Source organism: Meleagris gallopavo, chromosome 10, assembly GCF_000146605.3.
Source record: "Meleagris gallopavo isolate NT-WF06-2002-E0010 breed Aviagen turkey brand Nicholas breeding stock chromosome 10, Turkey_5.1, whole genome shotgun sequence".
Taxonomy (NCBI): domain Eukaryota; kingdom Metazoa; phylum Chordata; class Aves; order Galliformes; family Phasianidae; genus Meleagris; species Meleagris gallopavo.
The window spans coordinates 2,420,771-2,441,790 of NC_015020.2; the positions used below are offsets into that span (position 1 = coordinate 2,420,771).

The following is a 21,020-nucleotide window of genomic DNA, read 5'->3' on the forward strand; positions in this document are numbered from 1 at the left end:
TTCCCTTTTCCCTCCTTTTCCTTCCCTTTTTCCCTCCTTTTCCTTCCCTTTTCCCTCCTTTTTCCTTCCCTTTTCCCCTCCTTTTTCCTTCCCTTTTCCTCTCCTTTTTCCTTCCCTTTTCCCCTCCCCAGAACTCCAACCTTGTGCTCCAAGCTGACCGCTCTCTCATTGACCGGACGCGGCGTGATGAACCGACAGGAGAGGTGCTGTCCCTGGTGGGCAAACTGGAAGGCACCCGTATGGGAGACAAGGCACAACGCACCAAGCCGCAGATGCAGGAGGAGCGACGTGCCAAGTGAGAGGCAGCTCAGGGTCTGGGGGTGCTGCTGCAGGGGTGTGTTGGTGGGGGAGGGCTCCGGGGGGGTGTGCGGTGCTTCCCTGGTTCTGAGCAATGTGGGATCCCAGAGTCGTGGAGGTTGGAAAAGACCTGTGAGATTATTGAGTCCAACTGGCATGTCCAGCACTGAGCAGTGTCACTGAGTCCTGGAATCAAAGCGTGGTTGAGTTGGGAGCGTCCTCAAAGACCCCCCAGTCCCACCTCCTGCCCTGGGCCGGCTGCCCCCATCCCGCTCAGGCTGCCCCATCCGTTGCCTTGGGCAGCTCCAGGGTTGTAGCACCCACAGCTCCTCTGTTTCAGCACCTCACCACTCTCATATTGAAGAGTTTCTTCCTGACATAAACCCTAAATCTCCCCTCTTTTACCCTAAAGCTGTTCCTCTATCTCTCAGACCATCCCCAAACACCACATCCACACAGCTTTTGAATCCTTCCGGGGGTGGAGACTCAACTCCTTCCCTGAGTATCCTGTTCTAATGCTTCACAGCTCTTTCAGCGAAGAAATATTTCCTCATGTCCAACCTAAACCTCCCCAGTACAACCTGGGGCCTGAATCTCTTGTCCTGTTGCTCGATTCTTGGGATAAAAGACCAAACCTCACCTCACTACATCCTCCTTTGAGGCAGATGTAGAGATTCTCCTTTTTTCCAGGCTAAATAACCTCAGTTCCCTCAGCTGCTCACTGTAAACCTGCTTCAGACTCTCTGCAGCTTCACTGCCTTTCTCTGGTTGTGCTCCAGCACCTCGATGCATTGCACCTTTCATGCAGCGAAAGGCCCAAAGCTGAGTGCAGTCCTTGAGATGCAGCTTCTTCCGTGTGCTTTAATTTGGTAGATGTAGTAGAGTGCTACTTAGGGTGCTGTGTAGTGAAATTGCTTTGGTGGTGTGAGCTAAAAAAGGCTAAAAATTACCAGCTTAGAATATACAGAGTGAGCGTTCATTTGAATATTCATTTGAAGTTCAGAGCTTCATGTCAGGAATCTAAAAATGAAATGAAAAAGATTTAAAAAAGGAGAAAAAGAGAGTAGTAGTTTCCTTTTTTTCTTTTTTCCATTGAAAGCCCCGTGGGAGCACATCCACGGCTCCTGCAGTCCCACGGGATGTAAAGCTGGGGGAGCAAAGCTGGGCGGAGTGGTGCCTCCCTGTGGGAAGGGGCTGGGCTCTGAGGTGTGGAAGCACTTCTAGGGTATCTTGTAAAGCTGTAGGTTTTGGGGCTGTGCTCCTTGTGGCAGCGGGGTGGGCAAACAGAAGGCCCACGCTTTGTCCTCCAGCAGCACTGGCTGCAGAATTCCCTGCTTTGGAGCTGCCATGGGTGCTCCCTCTTTGCAGGAGAAGGAAGCGCGATGAGGACAGGCACGACATCAACAAGATGAAGGGTTACACCCTGCTGTCTGAGGGCATCGACGAGATGGTGGGGATCATCTACAAACCCAAAACCAAGGAGACCCGGGAGACCTACGAGGTGTTGCTGAGCTTCATCCAGGCTGCCCTCGGGGACCAGGTGAGGATGTGGACACGCGCGGTGGTGGCACATCCACGTCACGATGGGGAGAGCTGCTCTGTGGCACAACCTCTGCCCCCGTGGTGAACCTCCTGCTGCTCTTTGCTCCCCAGCCACGAGACATTCTGTGTGGAGCTGCTGATGAGGTGCTGGCAGTGCTGAAGAACGAGAAGCTGCGCGATAAGGAGAGGCGTAAGGAGATCGATCTGCTGCTGGGCCAGACCGACGACACCCGTTACCACGTGCTGGTGAACCTGGGCAAGAAGATCACGGATTATGGTGGTGACAAGGAAATTCAGAACATGGGTATGGGCGCAGATGACGGCGGAGAGAAGGGAATTCAGAACGTGGCTGCAGGCACATGTTGTCACAAGCTGCAGTTTTGGGAGAGGGGTGGGCAGAAAGCCACGTAGCAGCAGCTGGTGCCTTCTCCAGCCTGCTTCCAAGAATCGTGCTTTCACACAGAGGAGCTGGGAAACGTTTGGATGGTTTTCAAGCCTCCAAATGACGTTCTTTTCATCTCTTGGACGTGCGGAGGCGGGGGATCTGTGAACCCTGCATATGGGCTGCAGGTTTTCTGGTTAATTAGTTCCGCTCTCCCTCGCAGATGACAACATCGATGAGACGTACGGCGTGAACGTGCAGTTTGAGTCTGATGAGGAGGTAAGAAAGGCACTGCAGCTCCGTCTGAGGTGTCTCCTCATTTACAGCTGCTTGGCAGCCACCGATTTGATGTGTTTTACTCACACTGGGAAGTGGGCACTGGCTCGGGTTGGGATATCTCTGCCGGAAAGGAGAGGAGGGATTATTTCAGATGCTGCTTTCCTGGCTTGGGAGGATTTGTTGATTATCTTGCTAATCTGAGGCTTATCGTGAGTCAGGACGATGGAAAACAGATGGTGGTATTTAGATCTCTTGGGGCAAACCTGACAGGAGGAAGGATGGATTGAAATGCATCGTTTGGAAGTATCTCATAGGAGTGGGATGGTTTCTGTGAGAGGCTGAGAGAATAAGAGAGACCCACGTGAACCTCTTGGAGTCACTCTGTGATCCATGGAGTAAAAATAATTTGACCACGTGGTGCTTTATCAGAACTAAAGGAATACATTGATGTTAAAAGCACGAGCTAAATTGTTTCCCTTCAGGCACGAGCTGCCAGATGGTTCATTTGTGCCAAGGAGAAGCTTCTCTTTGATGTGTGCCAAAGTCACTTACTGGAAATCGTGTTCCCACAGGAAGGTGATGAGGACATCTACGGCGAGGTGCGTGACGAGGCCTCTGATGATGACATGGAAGGAGACGAAGCCGTCGTGCGCTGCACCCTCTCAGCCAACGTGAGGAGGATGTGAAACGTGATTTGGGGTCGTGTGGAGGAGGGCCAGGGATCCTTTTGGTTTGTGGACGGAGCTGAGCTCGGTCAGGGGTGGAAAGCAGCTGTGGAGGCCCAAAGTCCCACGGGAGGGTTTGGGATGCGTCACATTTGCTGGTTCCCTCTTCCTGTCTGTGGGCAGAGGTTGCCCTGAGGTGCTCATTTTGCAGCACAAATGCCACGTGTCCGCTTTTAATAGAAGAAGGTGACATTATTATGAGTCGTTTTGTTGGTTTTTTTGTTTTTTCAAGCTTGTGGCATCGGGTGAATTGATGAGCTCAAAGAAGAAGGATCTGCATCCCCGAGACATCGACGCCTTTTGGCTCCAGCGACAGCTGAGCCGCTTCTATGATGATGCCATCGTTTCCCAGAAGAAGGCAGATGAAGTGCTGGAGATCCTGAAGGTGAGCAGCCAGGCAACGTGCAGGGCTGCAGCAGCATCAGAACAGCTGCTGGGAGGGAGGATGTCGCCTTGACACCTCTGTGTTCTTTCAAGTTGTGTGACTGAATGAGGCTGTTGGTGTCCTATGTGTGCCAGCGAGGCAGGCAGGGAAGCAGAGCTCAGAGGTGGTCTCCATACACAGAGAAACGCTCTTCCAAGGGAAGGTGATGGTTTTTTGTTGGGAGATCAGTGCAAGCCAGTTGTGTTTCCCTACAAATGTTGGCGCTGGGGAGGAAGGGGAATCACAGAGGATGGGGTTTGTGTCTGCAGCCCAGCTCAGGCCCTTATTCCCACCCGGAGCTGTTGTTGGTTACGTCAGTTCTTGTTTCAGTTGGCCTGAGCAAAGCAGGGGTCGTTGTGCAGAAATAACTGCTTGTTTCTCATGTCTCATCATCCCAGACTGCAAGTGATGACCGGGAGTGTGAAAACCAGCTTGTTCTGCTCCTGGGCTTCAACACCTTCGACTTCATCAAAGTGCTGCGGCAGCACCGGATGATGAGTGAGTGGCGTTCCCTCTAACATTGCCTCTGTTCTCACACGGCTCTGGGGTTCCCTGAGGCTTCTTTTATTGCCATCAGTTCTTCCCTGTGAAGCGTGGGTGCTTGATGTTTGCCTCCTTCTTTTGGTTCTCATGGCCTCCTGCCATCTCTTAACTCTCTTTCATCAGTCCTGTACTGCACTTTGCTGGCCAGCGCCCAAAGCGAAGCCGAAAAAGAAAGGATAATGGGGAAGATGGAAGCAGATCCTGAGCTGTCCAAGTTCTTGTACCAACTGCATGAGACAGAGAAGGAGGATCTCATCCGGGTAAGGCAGGAGGGGGAGAAACCACAGGGTCCTTTCTGCTGTCAGAGCTGTCGTCGCTCAGCCACGTGTGCTGTTGGTGGGTGAGGAAGCTGCTGACTCAGCGGGGATCTTGAAAACATGGGAAATGCTGCTGAGCTGACCACTGGAACTCAGCTGAGAGGGCACTGTGTTTATCATCCGGTGTTTTTAAGCTGTCTGAATGTCTGCTTTTCCCTGAAAAATGCCGACGTGGACAAATTTCAGGGTTTAAATTAGAGTGAGCTGTGTTGTAACAACATTGTTTGACCTCTGAGCTTCCTCAGCTTGTAAAGCACACTGGTAACCCCTGCTCAACTCCCAGTTACCGAGGCCTGGATGTGACCTCAAGGCCAAGGAGCAGAGCCCAGCAGTGCTCCGTAGTCTTAGCAGTGTGCTGCATTGGCTCTGCTTGGCCTTTGGAGAACTGCAGCTCCAGGAATGATTTGGGGTTTTGTTTCTTATCTAGCAGTAAGATCACAGTGCTGCTTTGGTGTTACCTTAGGAAACAAACCAAAAGAACACCCCAGCATTGGTGGCAGTGATGTGAAGGGCCAGTTTTGTGTCTCCATGTTTGAGGAGTGTTGGTGGCATATTATGGGCTGGGCTCTTGCTGGGTTTGTTTTTTTGCTCCTTCCTTCTTTTCCTGTTCTCTCCTGGAAGGCAATCTCCTGTCCTGGCCCTGGGGGCTCTGAGTTCTGCCAGTAATGACTGGCTCTGGTTGCACGAATGCCTGTGCTTGAGGGAATGGCTGCGTGTGGCTGTGGCTGTGTCAGGCTGGCAGGAGAACCAGGCAGGCTGTGGAAGAGGCTGAGCAGCTCCTGCACTGACACAGCTTTGTGGAGGGCTCAGTGCTTTGTGTCCTGGTGCAGGAGGAGCGCTCTCGCCGGGAACGCGTTCGGCAGTCCAGGATGGACACTGACTTGGAGACCATGGATCTGGACCAAGGAGGAGAGGTAAGGCTCTTCAAAGCTGCCTGTTCCCAAGTGTAAAAGGGCTTTTTGGAGGGGCAGGAGCAGGAAGGTAAGCAGATAAGCCCCTGATGTGTTAAAGAGGCACCCAGCCGTTGGATCCGGCTCCTTTCCCTTCAGTCCCAGCATCAAAGTGCCAAGAGAGCGTTGCCTTTTTCTTCCTCTCACTCTCCCTGTGCTGCTTGCAGGCGTTGGCTCCCCGGCAGGTGCTGGATTTGGAGGACCTGGTGTTTGCTCAGGGCAGTCATTTCATGGCCAACAAACGATGCCAGCTGCCCGATGGCTCCTTCCGAAGGCAGCGCAAGGGCTACGAGGAGGTGCACGTGCCTGCCCTGAAACCAAAGCCCTTTGGCTCTGAGGAGGTAGGTGACCTGCTGTGCTGCTGTTCCTTAGGCACAGGCTTTGTTGGGCTGCTCTGAACGTGTCAGATGTTTCCTTTCATCAGCAGAGGGGTGGCAGCAGGGACAGGGAGGTGATCGTCCCCCTCTGCTCTGCTTTGTGAGGCCCCATCTGCAGCACTGCGTCCAGGGCTGGAGCCCCCAGGACAAGAAAGACAGGGAGCTGTTGGAGAGGGTCCAGAGGAGCCACAGAGATGAGCAGGGGGCTGCAGCACCTCCACTACAAAGACAGGCTGAGGGAGCTGGGCTTGTTCAGCATGGAGAAAAGAAGGCTGTGGGGTGACCTCAGTGCAGCCTGCAGGACCTAAAGGGAGCCTACAGACAGGAGGGGAATCAACCCTTTGAAAGGGGAGAAACAGCAGGACAAGGGGAAATGGTTTGAAGTTGAGGGAGGGAAGATTGAGGTTGGATGTCAGGGGGAAGTTGTTTGCTATGAGAGCGGTGAGGTGCTGAACAGCTGCCCAGAGAGGCTGTGGATCCCCGTCCATCCCTGGAGGTGTTCAAGGCCAGGTTGGATGGGGCCCTGGGCAGCCTGGGCTGCTGTGAGATGTGGAGGTTGGTGGCCCTGCGTGTGGCAGGGGGTTGGAGCTTCGTGATCCTTGAGGTCCCTTCCAACCCTGGCCGTTCTGTGATTCTGACACTCAGCAGGCTGAGTCCAGCTTCTTGGAGAAACTGCACGTGGCTGGAAGCAATTCCTAGTCATGGAGAGTGTATCCTCTGCTGGAGCATCTGCCTCAGGGCTCCCCTGCCCCATTTAGCTGCCTCAGCTCTGCTGTTGCTCATTCCTCACTGCTGCTGTGCTGTGTGAGGCAGCTGAGCCAGAGATGAGGCTGTGACAAATTGCCTCTTTTGATCAGTGCTGGGCAGTGGAAATGTGGGTCGATCTGTTCCATCGTGAGAACACAGCGGAGGTTGGCTTTTTTTTTGATGGTGTGATGGTGATCAGCCTCGTTTGATCTCTCCCTAACATGTACCAGGATCTCTGGGCGTGGGGCTTTGTCTCCTTTGGCCATCTGGTGGCAACGTGACCCTGCTGAGGTCTCACATACTCCCTGCAGCCTGGGGGGGATAATGAAACAGAGGCATTGAGTTGGACGTTTTTTCCCTTTTCAGCAATTAGTTTCAGTGGAAAAGCTGCCCAAATATGCCCAGGCTGGATTTGAAGGATTTAAAACGCTGAACCGTATCCAGAGCAAACTCTACCGCGCTGCGTTGGAGTCGGATGAGAATCTGCTGCTGTGTGCTCCCACGGTGAGCATCCCGGTGCTGGGGTCCCCTGCGATGGGAGGAGCGCTGTTTGTCACCCTCTGCAAGGGTGATCTTCTGAAGCAGGGTGCTGTAGGAATGCCTCCAACCTGGAGAGGTGTCGGTGAGTCTGATGGGACTGGTTCTGCTCGCATCGTAGGGCGCCGGGAAGACAAACGTGGCACTGATGTGCATGCTGAGAGAAATAGGGAAGCACATCAACATGGATGGGACCATCAACGTGGACGAGTTCAAGATTATCTACATTGCACCCATGAGGTCTTTGGTGCAGGAGATGGTGGGCAGCTTTGGAAAGGTGAGCAGAGGATTGGGGCTGCCCTGCTGGAGCTGCAGGGTGGGGAAGACGAGCTTTGTTGTTGCAGCGGTTGTGGTTGCAGGAGGGTGTTATCTCTGGCAGGAGCTTGCTGGGAGAGAATCAGTTTGGATCGTGCCTTTGACCTCTGTGTTCTGGGTTCCGTGGGCTGTGAGGGTGTTGATGTAGGTGGTAGCTGTCAGTGTGGGCTGTGGAATTCGTGTTGTCCTGGGGGATGCATCTTTATCCAGCCTGACCTGCGGGCTTCCTTCCAGCGCCTGGCAACCTATGGCATCAACGTGGCAGAGCTGACAGGGGATCACCAGCTGTGCAAGGAGGAAATCAGTGCCACCCAGATCATCGTCTGCACCCCGGAGAAGTGGGACATCATCACTCGCAAGGGGGGGAGCGCACGTACACCCAGCTGGTGCGGCTGGTCATCCTGGTGAGCAGCACAGGGGCACAGCACCGCAGCCAGGTGCACCTTTAGCTGCCGAAGGTGGAGAGAGAATTGGTCTTTGAGCAAGGAGGGCTGCTGGGAAAGGAGGACTAAGGTGGGGTGAAACTCCTCTCGTTGCTCCTCTTTAGGATGAAATACATCTCCTGCACGACGACAGAGGGCCTGTGCTGGAATCTCTGGTTGCCAGAGCCATCCGTAACATCGAGATGACCCAGGAGGATGTCAGGCTTGTTGGCTTGAGTGCCACCCTCCCCAACTACGAGGACGTGGCGACATTCCTCCGAGTGGACCCTGCCAAGGGCTTGTTCTATTTCGATAACAGGTAAAGCTGGGGGAGGTCTTTGCTCTGGTTCTGGGTCTGTCTCAGGGGAATGGGTGGCCTGCTGAGGAGGCAGGTTTTTGTGGTCCTGTTTGGTGGAAGCACGTGAGATTCCAGTCGTTGGCGCAACACCATTTTTGCTCCCCGTGTTTTGCTTAGCAGGAATAGGTGATACTGTCCCTTGCCTTGGTATTTAAACTGGAGCCACGACGTTTCTCAGTGAGTGAGGCACAGGGGAAGTGCACTGAGCTTAGTAACACGAAATCCAGGCTGCGTTTAGAGGAAGTGGTGTGGCTGACAAACTGCCTCCGGCCCTTCGTGTCAGCATCTCTCCTTTCTGCTCACTGGTGCTCTTGTTTTCCTTACAGCTTCCGCCCGGTGCCCCTGGAGCAGACCTACGTGGGTATCACAGAGAAGAAAGCAATCAAACGCTTCCAGATAATGAATGAGATCGTTTATGAGAAGATTATGGAGCACGCTGGGAAGAACCAGGTCTGGTACTTCTGTCTTGTTGTCACACCCTCCTTGTTCTGTTCTGTTGCTGGTGAGGCTTTTAAGTTGTGGTTGCTGCAGGGAAGAGGTGGATTTACGTACTTGGTGACAGCTGAGGGAGGAACACAAACTTCTGCTCTTTGTCCTCCCTGTCTGATGGATGCGTGAGCTGCCCATCTCTAAGAGGAGGGGATTTTTGCGGTGCTGCCCTGTTAGTTCATGAACTCTTGGTTCTGTTTTAGCTGCACAGCATGGATTGCTATCAGGGGTTTCATTTAAACCTTCCCACCCAAAGCTTGAGGAGCAGGTTGGGTTGGGAGCCTTTACCAGCTACAGCCGTGGTGTTTTCCCCCTTGACAACAGTACCGCCTTGTTTGACAGGTGCTGGTGTTCGTTCACTCCAGGAAGGAGACTGGCAAGACAGCACGGGCCATCAGGGACATGTGTCTGGAGAAAGACACCCTGGGCCTCTTCCTGAGAGAGGGCTCAGCCTCCACCGAGGTGCTGAGGACAGAAGCTGAGCAGTGCAAGGTAATCACACAGCTGGGGGTGTAGGAATAACAGTGCTGCTGCTCACAGTGCAGGTCTGCAGCCCTCCTTTAGGATCTGCGCTGCCTTTGGTGGCTCCTCTTCTCCCCGGGCTGAAAGCCTTGAGCTGGTTGTGTTTGTGCTGCAGAACCTGGAGCTGAAGGACCTCCTGCCTTATGGCTTTGCCATTCACCATGCTGGGATGACACGAGTGGACCGGACCTTGGTGGAGGATCTGTTTGCTGACAAACACATCCAGGTGAGCTGTGCTTCCCAGGGGGAAGGTTTCACACAAGAAACGTTTGGATCGCCTCATTCAGCGTGGGGTGAGACTTCCCACCCACTGTCATCTTTTTTGAGTGTCTGCATTACACCTGGAAGACAAAGGATCTTCCCATGGTCGTGCAGTGAGCTGGTCAATCTGGGTGAAGATCCCAAATCTTGCTGTTTATCCCCCCTTCCTCTTCTGAGTTGTTAAGGCAGTCACTGTTTGCAACCCTTGTCCCTTTTGTGCCCGTCAGGAACGGCGTTTTGGATCCTTTTGACCTCAGGAAGGGGTACCTACGTGGCTTTACTGATCCCCATTTTTGCTACTGCAGGTTTTGGTGTCCACAGCAACGCTGGCCTGGGGTGTGAACCTCCCTGCCCACACTGTTATCATCAAGGGCACGCAGGTGTACAGCCCTGAGAAGGGACGCTGGACTGAACTGGGCGCTTTGGACATCCTGCAGGTGAAGTTTTGCCAACAGCTGTGCTGCTGTGGCTGCTTTCATGCTTCCTTAGTAGAGCAGCTCTCTGCTCTGTGCTGTCAGACTGCCTCAGCTGTGCTGGGAGCTGCTGTCCTGCTGTCAGGGCACAGCGGGATGGGATCGCTAGGAGAGAAGACAAACGATTCCTGTTATTTTGCCCAAGCACATCTGAAGTATTTTTGTGCCTCCTGCCAGCTAGAAGTAGCAGCAGGCTGAGCAGCCTGGCAGCGAAGCCCCGGGACACGCAGCAAGGAGAATTTGCCACGCTGATAGCTGTTATTTCTGCTGACATCACTTTCTCATTCCCCAGATGCTGGGGCGTGCTGGGAGGCCTCAGTACGACACCAAAGGTGAGGGGATCCTCATCACATCCCACGGCGAGCTGCAGTATTACCTGTCCCTGCTCAACCAGCAGCTCCCCATTGAAAGTCAGATGGTGTCGAAGCTCCCAGACATGCTGAACGCAGAAACTGTGCTGGGCAACGTCCAGAACGCAAAGGTGAGCTTTAGTTTGCTTTGTGTGCGTCTCCCCCTTCTTGTTGTGCGCCCAGAGCTGCTGGGAATGGTGGGAGCTTTGCAGTGCCACATCAGCTCTGCTTGGTTGGTGTGTGGGCTCTGATGGTGTGCTGCTGTTCCTCAGGATGCAGTGAATTGGCTTGGCTATACCTATCTGTACATCCGGATGCTGCGTTCCCCCACTCTCTACGGGATTTCCCACGATGATTTGAAGGGGGATCCGCTGCTGGACCAGCGCCGTTTGGATCTGGTTCACACTGCAGCCCTCATGTTGGACAAGAACAACCTGGTGAAGTATGACAAGAAGACAGGGAACTTCCAGGTGAGGAAGAGAAGAGGGGCTGTGGCCAAGCGGAGCTGGGCAAGAGTGTCCTCTGGTTGAGAGAAAGGTGTAATCTCAGCGATTAAATACAAATCCCAGGGAGTGCTGAGGAGAAGGTGCGAGGTGTGGAGCTGCGTGTTGGGTAAAGCAGCTTTCCTTGGGGGATTTGTAGCCTGAGGGATTACCTACGGCTCGTCTGGTGGTGTTACCTCAGCTGTGGCCTTCGTACCTTCTCTGTGTGCCGTGAGCAGTCGGGTGTCATTCTGCTGCTTCGCTACGGCTGCTGTCTTTGCTGCAGGTGACAGAGCTGGGCCGCATCGCCAGCCACTACTACATCACCAATGAGACAATGCAAACGTACAACCAGCTCCTGAAACCCACCCTGAGTGAGATCGAGCTGTTTCGGGTCTTCTCGCTGTCCTCAGAGTTCAGAAACATCACAGTGAGGGAGGTACGGAGCCGTGCATCCGTCCTGAGTGACGCAGCCCTGATGCTGCAGGGGATGGTGCAGATCCTTGTCCTGTGTGGGGCTGTTTCATCACTTCTCCGTTGGATTTCCGCAGGAAGAGAAGCTTGAGCTTCAGAAGTTGCTGGAGCGAGTTCCAATCCCCGTGAAGGAAAGCATAGAGGAGCCCAGTGCCAAGGTGAGGCCCGTCTGCCCCTGCTGGGGGTCTCCCGTGCCCACCTTGGGAGAGAAGCCATCCCTACGAGAGCTGCCACGTGGGCCTGCAGCTCTGCAGAGCTTTCTGCTGCTCACACAGTGAGCTGAGAGCCCTCTGTTCTGCTTCCCCAGATCAACGTCCTCCTCCAGGCCTTCATCTCCCAGCTGAAGCTGGAAGGCTTTGCTCTCATGGCAGACATGGTGTACGTTACCCAGGTGGGTGAGGAGGCACAGCCAGGACCTCTGCATCTCCTCCCTGGTGTCTGCAGATCGGTGTCTCAGTCTCCCTGCTGGTGGGAGGGACGGCAATCTGCAACCCAGGGATTGAGTTGGTGTTTGAAATGGCTTGGAAAATAACTACAGCTGCGAGTGTTAAGGAGGGCCGGCTCCCATCAGGGGAAAAATGAGATCTTTGGAGTCTTGAGTTTTTAATCAGAATCCTGAGAAGATAATTTAGAGACTGCAAGACTGTTCTGCCATAAATGCCAAGCTCCCAAAGCTGGGAGTTGAGTCACTGCTCCTCCTGTGAGCGTTTGGGGGTGAAGAACGTGAGCTCAAAGGAGAGGATTGGGGGTGGGAAGGGGGAGGCGTTGGATCCCAGCTGAGCTCTGAGTGCTCCCCCAGTCTGCAGGGCGGCTGATGCGTGCCATCTTCGAGATCGTCCTGAACCGTGGCTGGGCTCAGCTCACTGATAAGACCCTCAACCTCTGCAAGATGATCGACAAACGGATGTAAGTGGCAGCACCTCCGGGGTGTTCCCTGCTTTAGCATAGACTTACAGGGGTGCCTGGCTGTGGGCTGGCCTTGGGCAGCGCAGGGAACCCAGCGAGGGCTGCAGCTGTGTTTTGGTGCTGTCTCACCCAGCCCGTGGTGTCCCTGCAGGTGGCAGTCAATGTGCCCTCTGCGCCAGTTCAAGAAGCTGCCTGAGGAAGTGGTGAAGAAAATTGAGAAGAAGAATTTCCCGTTCGAAAGGCTCTATGACCTGAACCACAATGAAATAGGTACCGAGACGTGGGCTGTGAGCATTGAGAGTGCTGAGGTTGGGGTGCCTGTTCCTGGCTGAAGAGGCAGAGCTGTAAGCTCTTGGGCAGCCTGGGGAAGGCTGAGGCTTTCCCGCAGCACTTCTCCCTTTCCAGCTGTGCTTCTGTTGCAGATATTGCTCTGGGTGAAGTCCCAGAGCTGTTGTTCACCCTGCTGTCCTGATGGCAGTGCCTTTCTCTCGCAGGAGAACTGATCCGGATGCCCAAGATGGGCAAAACAATCCACAAATACGTCCATCTGTTCCCAAAGCTGGAGCTCTCTGTCCACTTGCAGCCCATTACCCGCTCTACCCTGAAAGTGGAGCTCACTATTGCCCCCGACTTCCAGTGGGATGAGAAGGTGAGCTGTGCAGCCAAGAGGAGCTGCCCTCAATAAGGGGAGGAGGCAGTGAAATACGGCCAGGCTGATGAATACCAGGCTGGGCTGGGGTGGTGTTTCTGGGGCAGGATTGCTGTGCAGGGCTGCTGTTCAGTTCCTGGAGCTCTGCATCCAGCAGGATGGTGATGGTTCCTCTCACTCAGGTGCATGGCTCGTCTGAAGCCTTCTGGATCCTGGTGGAGGATGTGGACAGCGAGGTGATCCTGCACCACGAGTACTTCCTGCTGAAGGCCAAATATGCACAGGATGAGCACCTCGTCACTTTCTTCGTGCCCGTCTTTGAGCCCCTGCCCCCTCAGTACTTCATCCGGGTGGTGTCTGACCGCTGGCTCTGTACGTCCCGCCCTGCCTGCCTCCCCCCGGGGTCTTGTGGGGAGGGGGGGGTGCATCAGATTTTGGGGCTGTGCTGATGGAAGGGCTGCTGCCATCCTGATGACTTCCAGGCTGGGTTTCCCTGGGATGAGCAGCTCAGGAAATGAAACCATGGCAGCGCTCTCTGAGCTACAAATGCTTTGTGTGCCTGACAGCCTGTGAGACCCAGCTGCCCGTTTCCTTCCGCCACCTGATCCTCCCTGAGAAGTACCCCCCTCCCACAGAGCTGCTGGACCTGCAGCCACTGCCCGTATCTGCTCTGAGGAACAGCGCCTTCGAGAGCCTCTACCAGGACAAGTTCCCTTTCTTCAACCCTATCCAGACTCAGGGTGGGTACCAGCACTGCTTGCCTCCTCCAAACTGCTTCTCCATGGTCCCGGTTCCTGTCCTTTGGGGCTCAGACGTGAGGAATTCTTGCAGCAAGTAGCAAACCTCCCCAAACCTCCCTTAGCCACGCAGATTCGATGCCTCTAAATCTTGCATGGGCCAGAGCATCTTTGATGTATTCCTTTGCACATCAGGCAGCCTGAGGTTTGCTCCTGGAAGCTGCGCCTTTGCTGCTTGTGGTCCGAACTTCATCTGTGCTACTCGTAGGGATGGGGTTGAGGGCGTCCCAGAGCTGCTGTGCCTGCATTCATCCTCCTGGGCATGGCCAGAATAGGGAGCTCGCACCTGGGGTGTGCTCTGATCCTGGGCTAAAACTCTTAGACAGCTTCTTCTGCATCTCCTCCCTGTGTGAACCGGGCCCAGGCTGTGTTCTCTCAACCTTTGCGGTGATGTAAGTTGCTTCCTTCTTTCTTGTCTGTCTGTCCCCAGTGTTTAACACCGTCTATAACAGCGACGACAACGTGTTTGTGGGTGCCCCCACGGGAAGTGGGAAGACCATTTGTGCTGAGTTTGCCATCCTCAGGATGTTGCTCCAGAACTCAGAGGGACGCTGTGTGTACATCACCCCCATGGAGGCCCTGGCAGAGCAGGTAAACCCCGGAGCTTTGCTCCGGCTTCAGTTTCCTTCTTTGTCCTCCCCCTGTTTCACATTCCCCATCCGTTCTGTGCCGGTGCAGCTCTCGGGATGGTTTGAGTCCTTTGATTAATTGCTTTCCTGATGTCTCTGAGGGAGCGAAGAGACACCGCTGTACCTCAGGCCTGCTGCTGTTGGGGTGTGTGTGCATCTCCAGGGCTTTGGTAGGATTTATTGGAACAGGAAACTGACACAGCACCCCTTGCCTTTCCTCAGGTCTTCATGGACTGGTACGAAAAGTTCCAGGAGCGTCTGAATAAGAAGGTGGTTTTGCTGACGGGGGAGACCAGCACTGACCTGAAGCTGCTGGGCAAAGGGAACATCATCATCAGCACCCCTGAGAAATGGGACATCCTGTCCCGGCGCTGGAAACAGCGCAAGAACGTCCAGAACGTCAACCTCTTCATTGTGGATGAAGTGCATCTCATCGGGGGCGAGAACGGGGTACGGGCTTTGGGGGTGGCACGGCGTGGTGGGGTGGTGCCGATGCTCATCATCCCGTTGGTCTGAGAGCTGGGAGCAGAGTGGCTGTGGGGTGGGCGGTCAGCTTCTCCCCCTGTGCTGTGGGATGGGCTGGACAGGAGGACGTTGGGAAGCTGAGGAGCTCAGGAGGGGTAGATGGGGCTCTCCAGGGCTTCCCCCCCCTGGTTCTGCTCCAACCCTCCCTGCTCCAACCTGCCCTGTCCCACCCTCAGCCCGTGCTGGAGGTCATCTGCTCCCGGATGCGCTACATCTCCTCGCAGATCGAGCGGCCCATCCGCATCGTGGCCCTCAGCTCCTCCCTGTCCAACGCCAAGGACGTGGCACACTGGCTGGGCTGCAGTGCCACCTCCACCTTCAACTTCCACCCCAACGTCCGCCCCGTGCCCTTGGAGCTGCACATCCAGGTGGGGTTTTGGGCAGTCCTTTCCTTCCTGCCCCTTTTCCAACCAGCATCACTGCCCGCTTCTCTTTCCTGCAGGGTTTCAACATCAGCCACACGCAGACCCGCCTGCTCTCCATGGCCAAGCCAGTCTACCACGCCATCATGAAGCACTCTCCCAAAAAGCCCATCATCGTCTTCGTGCCGTCCCGCAAGCAGACGCGGCTCACGGCCATCAACATCCTCACCACGTGCGCCTCAGATGTCCAGAGACACAGGTAAAGGTGCTGCGGCCACGTGGGATTCAGTGCCTGGCTTTTCCTCCTCGCAGCGAGGCAGGGATGAGCGCCTGGGCCGTGTGTGATGGGGGAGAGCTGGCGTTGCTTGGCCTCAGATGTCACCTGGGGGGGGACGGGCTGGTGGGCCTGGCTGCGGTCCCCTCACCACGTGTCCCTTGCAGGTTCCTGCACTGTGCAGAGAAGGACCTGGTGCCCTACCTGGACAAACTGAATGACAACACGCTGAAGGAGACGCTGGTGAATGGCGTGGGCTATCTGCACGAGGGGCTGACGGCCATGGAGCGGCGTGTGGTGGAGCAGCTTTTCAGCTCTGGTGAGGGCTGGGGTGGGGACAAAACCCCCTATTGGACCTGCAGAGCCTCCTCAGCACACCCGGCAGTGCTTTTGATCTTCTGGGCTGGGAGTGACAGCTCGCCCGTGCCTCTCTAGTCCTAAAATCCTAAGAGATCTTCAGCTTCACCATCTCTCCTCTTCGTGCATTGAGTCTCTCTGCCCGCATGTCCAACCTCTGGATCTCTCTGTGTCCCAGGATGCGTGCTGCCCCTGGGCTGACCACTCTCCCCGTGCCTTCCAGGTGCAGTGCAGGTGATGGTTGCCTCCCGCAGCCTCTGCTGGGGTATGAACATTGCAGCTCACCTGGTGATCATCATGGACACACAGTACTACAACGGCAAGATCCACGCGTGAGTTGTGTGACACCACCAACCTAAAGTCCTCCATCTCTGTCCAGGCAGTGGCTGAAAGCCTGGGAAAGCGTGGAGAGCTTTTCACAGAGCCACTCTCCGTTCAAGCCATCCTCTCTGTGTCCCAGGTACGTGGATTACCCCATCTACGATGTGCTGCAGATGGTGGGCCACGCCAACCGCCCGCTGCAGGACGACGAGGGCCGTTGTGTCATCATGTGCCAGGGATCCAAGAAGGTACGTGAGGGGCAGGGCACCATTTCTGGCCTGTAAATATCCAATCTGGGGTGTGGATTTCTCCTTGGGAAGCTCAATGCAATCTGATTTCACTGCTGCATGGGAAGGGCGCTGGGATGCTGGAGGTGCTGGCTTTATTCATCCCCTTCCCTTCTACCTCTGCTCCGCTGTAGGATTTCTTCAAGAAATTCCTTTACGAGCCCCTGCCAGTGGAATCCCACCTGGACCACTGCATGCACGACCACTTCAACGCCGAGATTGTCACCAAGACCATTGAAAACAAGCAGGATGCAGTGGATTACCTCACTTGGACGTTCCTGTACCGCAGGATGACGCAGAATCCCAACTACTACAACCTGCAGGGTGAGCAGAGGGGTCTGCACCGGTGGCCGTGGGCTGGAGGCTTTCACCAGGACAGCTTTTCTCCGTCCTGGGGTATTTCTGAGCCACGCTGCTGTGCCCACAGGTGTGTCCCACAGGCATCTCTCCGACCACCTCTCGGAACTGGTGGAGCAGACCCTCAGTGACCTGGAGCAGTCCAAGTGCATCAGCATTGAGGACGAGATGGACGTGGCTCCCCTGAACCTGGGGATGATTGCAGCCTATTATTACATCAACTACACCACCATTGGTGAGGGAAACGTGGGAGGCAGCGCAGTGCTTGCTGCTGCTCCTGCTCTCTGTCCTCATTCTGGATGCTGTGGGTGAAGGAGGGAAAGCACTGCGTGCATAAATCCCTCCACGTTCAGCGTGAGGCTGCGTGTTCTCTGCCTGAAGGCATCCCTTACGTTGCCCAGCTTAACACCGCTCGCTTGTTCCCAACCCCTTTTACCTTTCTGCCCTTCAGAGCTCTTCAGCATGTCCCTCAATGCCAAAACCAAAGTGCGAGGCCTGATTGAAATCATCTCCAACGCTGCTGAGTATGAGAACATCCCCATCCGGCACCACGAGGACAACCTGCTGCGCCAGGTGAGGTGGAGCTGCGGTGCTGCAGGGCAGAGCCTGCCTTTGTTTTCTGCTCCGCGAGGCCCGAGCTCTGACTGCTCTCTCATTTCTCCCCATAGCTGGCCCAGAAAGTCCCCCACAAGCTGACCAACCCCAAATTCAACGACCCCCACGTCAAGACCAACCTCCTGCTGCAGGCTCACTTATCACGCATGCAGCTGAGCGCCGAGCTGCAGTCGGACACGGAGGAGATCCTCAGCAAGGTGCAGCGGGGCGGGCGGGGGGAGAGGCTGCTGCAGCCCCGAGTGCTGCTTTCTAACCCATCCCTGCCCTCTGCCTGCAGGCAATCCGACTGATCCAGGCGTGTGTGGACGTCCTGTCCAGCAATGGTTGGCTGAGCCCTGCGTTGGCCGCCATGGAGCTGGCACAGATGGTGACCCAGGCCATGTGGTCCAAGGATTCCTACCTCAAGCAGCTGCCTCACTTCACCTCTGAGCACATCAAGCGCTGCACTGACAAGGTAAAACCCAACGCCCGGCTCCGTGCTGGAGAATTTAGGCACAGGGACCCCCAGCTTAAAGGCAGGGGCTGAGAGCTGTGCTGTTGCAGGGGGTGGAGAGCGTGTTTGACATCATGGAGATGGAGGACGAGGATCGGAACGCGCTGCTGCAGCTCTCGGATGCGCAGATCGCCGACGTCGCCCGCTTCTGCAACCGCTACCCCAACATCGAGCTGTCCTACGAGGTGGTGGAGAAGGAAAGCATCCGGAGGTGAGGAGGGGGCTGGCAGCACGGTGGGGCCTCGCAGCGCCGCGTTGGCACCCTGACTTTGCTTCTCTCCACGCAGCGGAGGCCCCGTGGTGGTGCTGGTGCAGCTGGAGCGTGAGGAGGAGGTCACCGGCCCCGTCATCGCTCCCCTGTTCCCCCAGGTGTGGCCAGGAGCCAGGAGGGCTTTTAGGGCAGCAGGATGGGGGAGACGGCCCGTCTTGCGTAAGATGGGCACCGTCCCCAACGCTGCGTGTCTCCTCTTTGGCAGAAACGTGAGGAGGGCTGGTGGGTGGTGATCGGCGACTCCAAGTCCAACAGCCTCATCTCCATCAAGCGGCTGACGCTGCAGCAGAAGGCCAAGGTGAGCAGGGGCTGCGTGGGGCTGCGGTGGGTTCGTCGAGCCCCCGACCCCACAGCCCTGACGCCCCATTCCTTCCCTGCTCCCAGGTGAAGCTGGATTTCGTGGCCCCGGCCACGGGGACGCACAACTACACGCTGTATTTCATGAGCGACGCCTACATGGGCTGCGACCAGGAGTATAAATTCAGCGTGGATGTGAAGGAGGCTGAGAGTGACAGCGAATCTGATTAGTGGGGGCTGTGCTGCCCCACTCCGGTGAGGATCCGTGACCAAACCGTAGTGCTTCTCACCTCCCTCTGCGTGTATTTCCTGTTTTTTAGGATGTTGTACAGTGTTTTTTTTTTTAGAATGGAGTTGTCTGCAGAACCTGGAATAAATGCTGAGCCTTCCCCAACCCTCTTTTGCGCTGCCGTGTTTGTTTTGGGGTGAAAGCACAGAAGCATTTGGGGTTGTTTCCTCCTGACAACGCAGTCCTGACCCGACTCGCTCTGCTTTCTCTCTTAGAGCTGTGAGGTTGAATTTCAGCACCTTCCCACCTCATTGAGTGCTTCGATGCCCTTAGGTTTGCTGCTGCGAGTTAATTAGCAGAACTAATTAAGGCAAAGTGAGCTGTCAGCAGGGAGAAGCGGCGGTTCTGGGGTTTGGCAGGAGGAGGAGAGGCTGCTGCCTGCCCAGGAGCAGCTTCTGGGAGCAGCACAGGCACAGCAACACCTCCCTGGGGCTGTGCTTTGCTGGGAGGGGTCCAGCCCTCACAAAACCTGTTCCCTGTTGGGCTGCCCTCCCTCATCACCCTCCAGCCCGGGGGTAGCACCTCCACCCTCACCAAAAAAGAAGAGCCTGGAGGCTTTGGGCTGACAGCAGGGATTTATTGAGCACACAGCAGAGAGAGGCAGCTTTCCCCCTCTCTCAAAGCCCCCCGGCTCCTGGCAGAGGAGCTGTGGCTTTTAGGCCAGACAAAATTCACCTGCAAGAAGGCCGGAGTCCAAAGGGCAGAAGGAGGTGGGACACAGGTTGGTCACCCCCACCCCCTTCTCTGTAACAGCAGTGGGCTTTAGGAGCAGCACAGCCCCACCACGATGCCCCCAAACCCTCAGCACGCTTCAGGCTGCTGGTACTTCCAGAAGGCAATCTCGCCGTCGTCGCTGCAGGAGGCGACCAGCCCCGGCTCCTTTGGGTTCCAGGCCACGCAGTTGACATCCTGTGAGTGCGCCCGTGGCACGTGGGCTGTGAGGCTGAAGGTGGGCTGCTGCTGCTGTGGGGAGGAGGACGAGCTCTCCTCGAAGACCCGGATGGCGTCGTCACCGCAGGCTGTGGCCAAGGCTCCGGTGAGGCGGCACCTGGAGGGGAGCCGGTGTGAAATATCACCCAAATCCCGAGAGAGCAGAGAGCCAGGCGGCGTCCCTGCTGCCGCACGCTCACCAGGACACGTCATAGATGGTCCTGCTGTGGTAGCCTGAGAGGTTGCAGACGCATTTCCAAGTGGGGTCGGTGCCGCTGCACGCCACCCCTAAGGGACAGGAGGAAAAGCTCAGCACGCCGCTGGTCAGAAGGGGGAAAACCACTCGCGTGCACAGCGCTGAGCACTCAAAGCCACAGCGAGGGGTCGGGGTGGGGGCTCACCTTCCTCGTTGCCGGGTTTGTAGCACTGCCAGATGCGCACCGTCTTGTCGTCGCTGCAGGACGCCAGGCGCTCGCCGCTGCCATCGAAGGCCACGCTCCACACGGTGGATTCGTGGCCCTCCAACGTGGCGCAGCACACCCAGTCGTCCTCCTCCTCGTGGTACAGCTTCACCGTGTCGTCGTAGCTGGCCGAGGCCAACAGCTGGGAGAGGAATCAGAATCACAGACCGTCCCCAACCAGCGGGGCTCCATAGGGATCACAGAGCCCAACCCCTGGCTCTATAAAGGATCGTTCAAACCCCGTGTCTGAGAACATGGTGCCCTGCCCCCCCTCAGGCACAGAGCCTTTCCCAACGCGCAGAGGGATGCTCGCAGCTCTCAGCTCAAGGTGCTGCTGCCCCTGGGGTGGGTTCTCACCTCCTGGCTGGGGTGCCAGACCACGTGTTTGACGTCCTGAGTGTGCGAATTGAGGACGCTGACGCACTCATACTCCTCCTCTTCATCCACTGTGGGGAAGAGCAACACCCTCCATGAGGAAATGGGGACACAAGGGGGGATGCTGTGCTCTGGGCCCCGTTTCCTCACGCAGCACCAGCACTCACCTTCCCAGACCCAGACGCTCTTGTCACGGCTGCAGGTGGCCAGCAGGCTGCCCGAGGGCGCCCAGGCCACCGACTTTACTTCATTCTCATGGCCTTCCAGCGTGGTGACGCACTGTGGGAAGAACACAGGGAGCTGCAGGACTCTGCTGTGGGCAGGTGGTGGGGGCAGGGGGACGGGATTGGGTGGGGGGCCTCACCTCGAAGCCGTCCTCGCACCGCTTCCAGATGCACGTGGTGGCATCAAAGCTGGCAGAGGCCAAATAGGAGCCGCAGGGCGACCACGCCACCCTACGCACCGTGCGCTGCTGGCCATCGGCCAGCACTGCCCCGCAGGACCCCAGGCCCTGACCCCTGAGTGGGAATGATGGGGGACCCCGATCAGAGCCCCGCCC

General features: G+C 56.2%; 2 protein-coding genes across 2 annotated transcripts in view; one reads left to right on the top strand and one right to left on the bottom strand.

The window, feature by feature from the left end:
• The first annotated feature begins 136 nt into the window (after window positions 1-136).
• On the top strand, window positions 137-18,800 carry SNRNP200 (small nuclear ribonucleoprotein U5 subunit 200). Its single transcript, XM_010715558.3, is given in 45 exon segments — window positions 137-295; window positions 1,666-1,837; window positions 1,951-2,143; window positions 2,445-2,500; window positions 3,073-3,171; window positions 3,458-3,610; window positions 4,048-4,147; window positions 4,316-4,452; window positions 5,340-5,423; window positions 5,627-5,800; window positions 6,950-7,087; window positions 7,242-7,397; window positions 7,670-7,793; window positions 7,796-7,839; window positions 7,983-8,176; window positions 8,542-8,665; window positions 9,047-9,196; window positions 9,342-9,452; window positions 9,793-9,924; window positions 10,253-10,441; window positions 10,583-10,780; window positions 11,079-11,231; window positions 11,344-11,424; window positions 11,574-11,657; window positions 12,066-12,172; window positions 12,324-12,442; window positions 12,667-12,821; window positions 13,004-13,193; window positions 13,388-13,561; window positions 14,049-14,209; window positions 14,470-14,697; window positions 14,949-15,140; window positions 15,215-15,393; window positions 15,576-15,727; window positions 15,989-16,097; window positions 16,226-16,334; window positions 16,508-16,697; window positions 16,801-16,965; window positions 17,182-17,303; window positions 17,399-17,542; window positions 17,623-17,799; window positions 17,889-18,049; window positions 18,126-18,207; window positions 18,315-18,407; window positions 18,494-18,800. Coding segments are annotated over 45 exon segments (6,255 nt in total). The 5' UTR covers window positions 137-239; the 3' UTR covers window positions 18,638-18,800.
• Window positions 18,801-19,251: 451 nt separating this feature from the next.
• CIAO1 (cytosolic iron-sulfur assembly component 1) overlaps window positions 19,252-21,020 on the bottom strand; it is a gene marked incomplete at its 5' end in the record, with an annotated part of 2,293 nt that continues 524 nt past the window's right edge. The window contains 6 exons of the mRNA XM_010715559.3: window positions 19,252-19,743; window positions 19,826-19,913; window positions 20,027-20,228; window positions 20,444-20,532; window positions 20,629-20,740; window positions 20,826-20,972. Coding sequence (XP_010713861.1) covers window positions 19,497-19,743; window positions 19,826-19,913; window positions 20,027-20,228; window positions 20,444-20,532; window positions 20,629-20,740; window positions 20,826-20,972 — 885 coding nt within the window. The remainder of the gene's footprint in view (window positions 19,744-19,825; window positions 19,914-20,026; window positions 20,229-20,443; window positions 20,533-20,628; window positions 20,741-20,825; window positions 20,973-21,020) is intronic.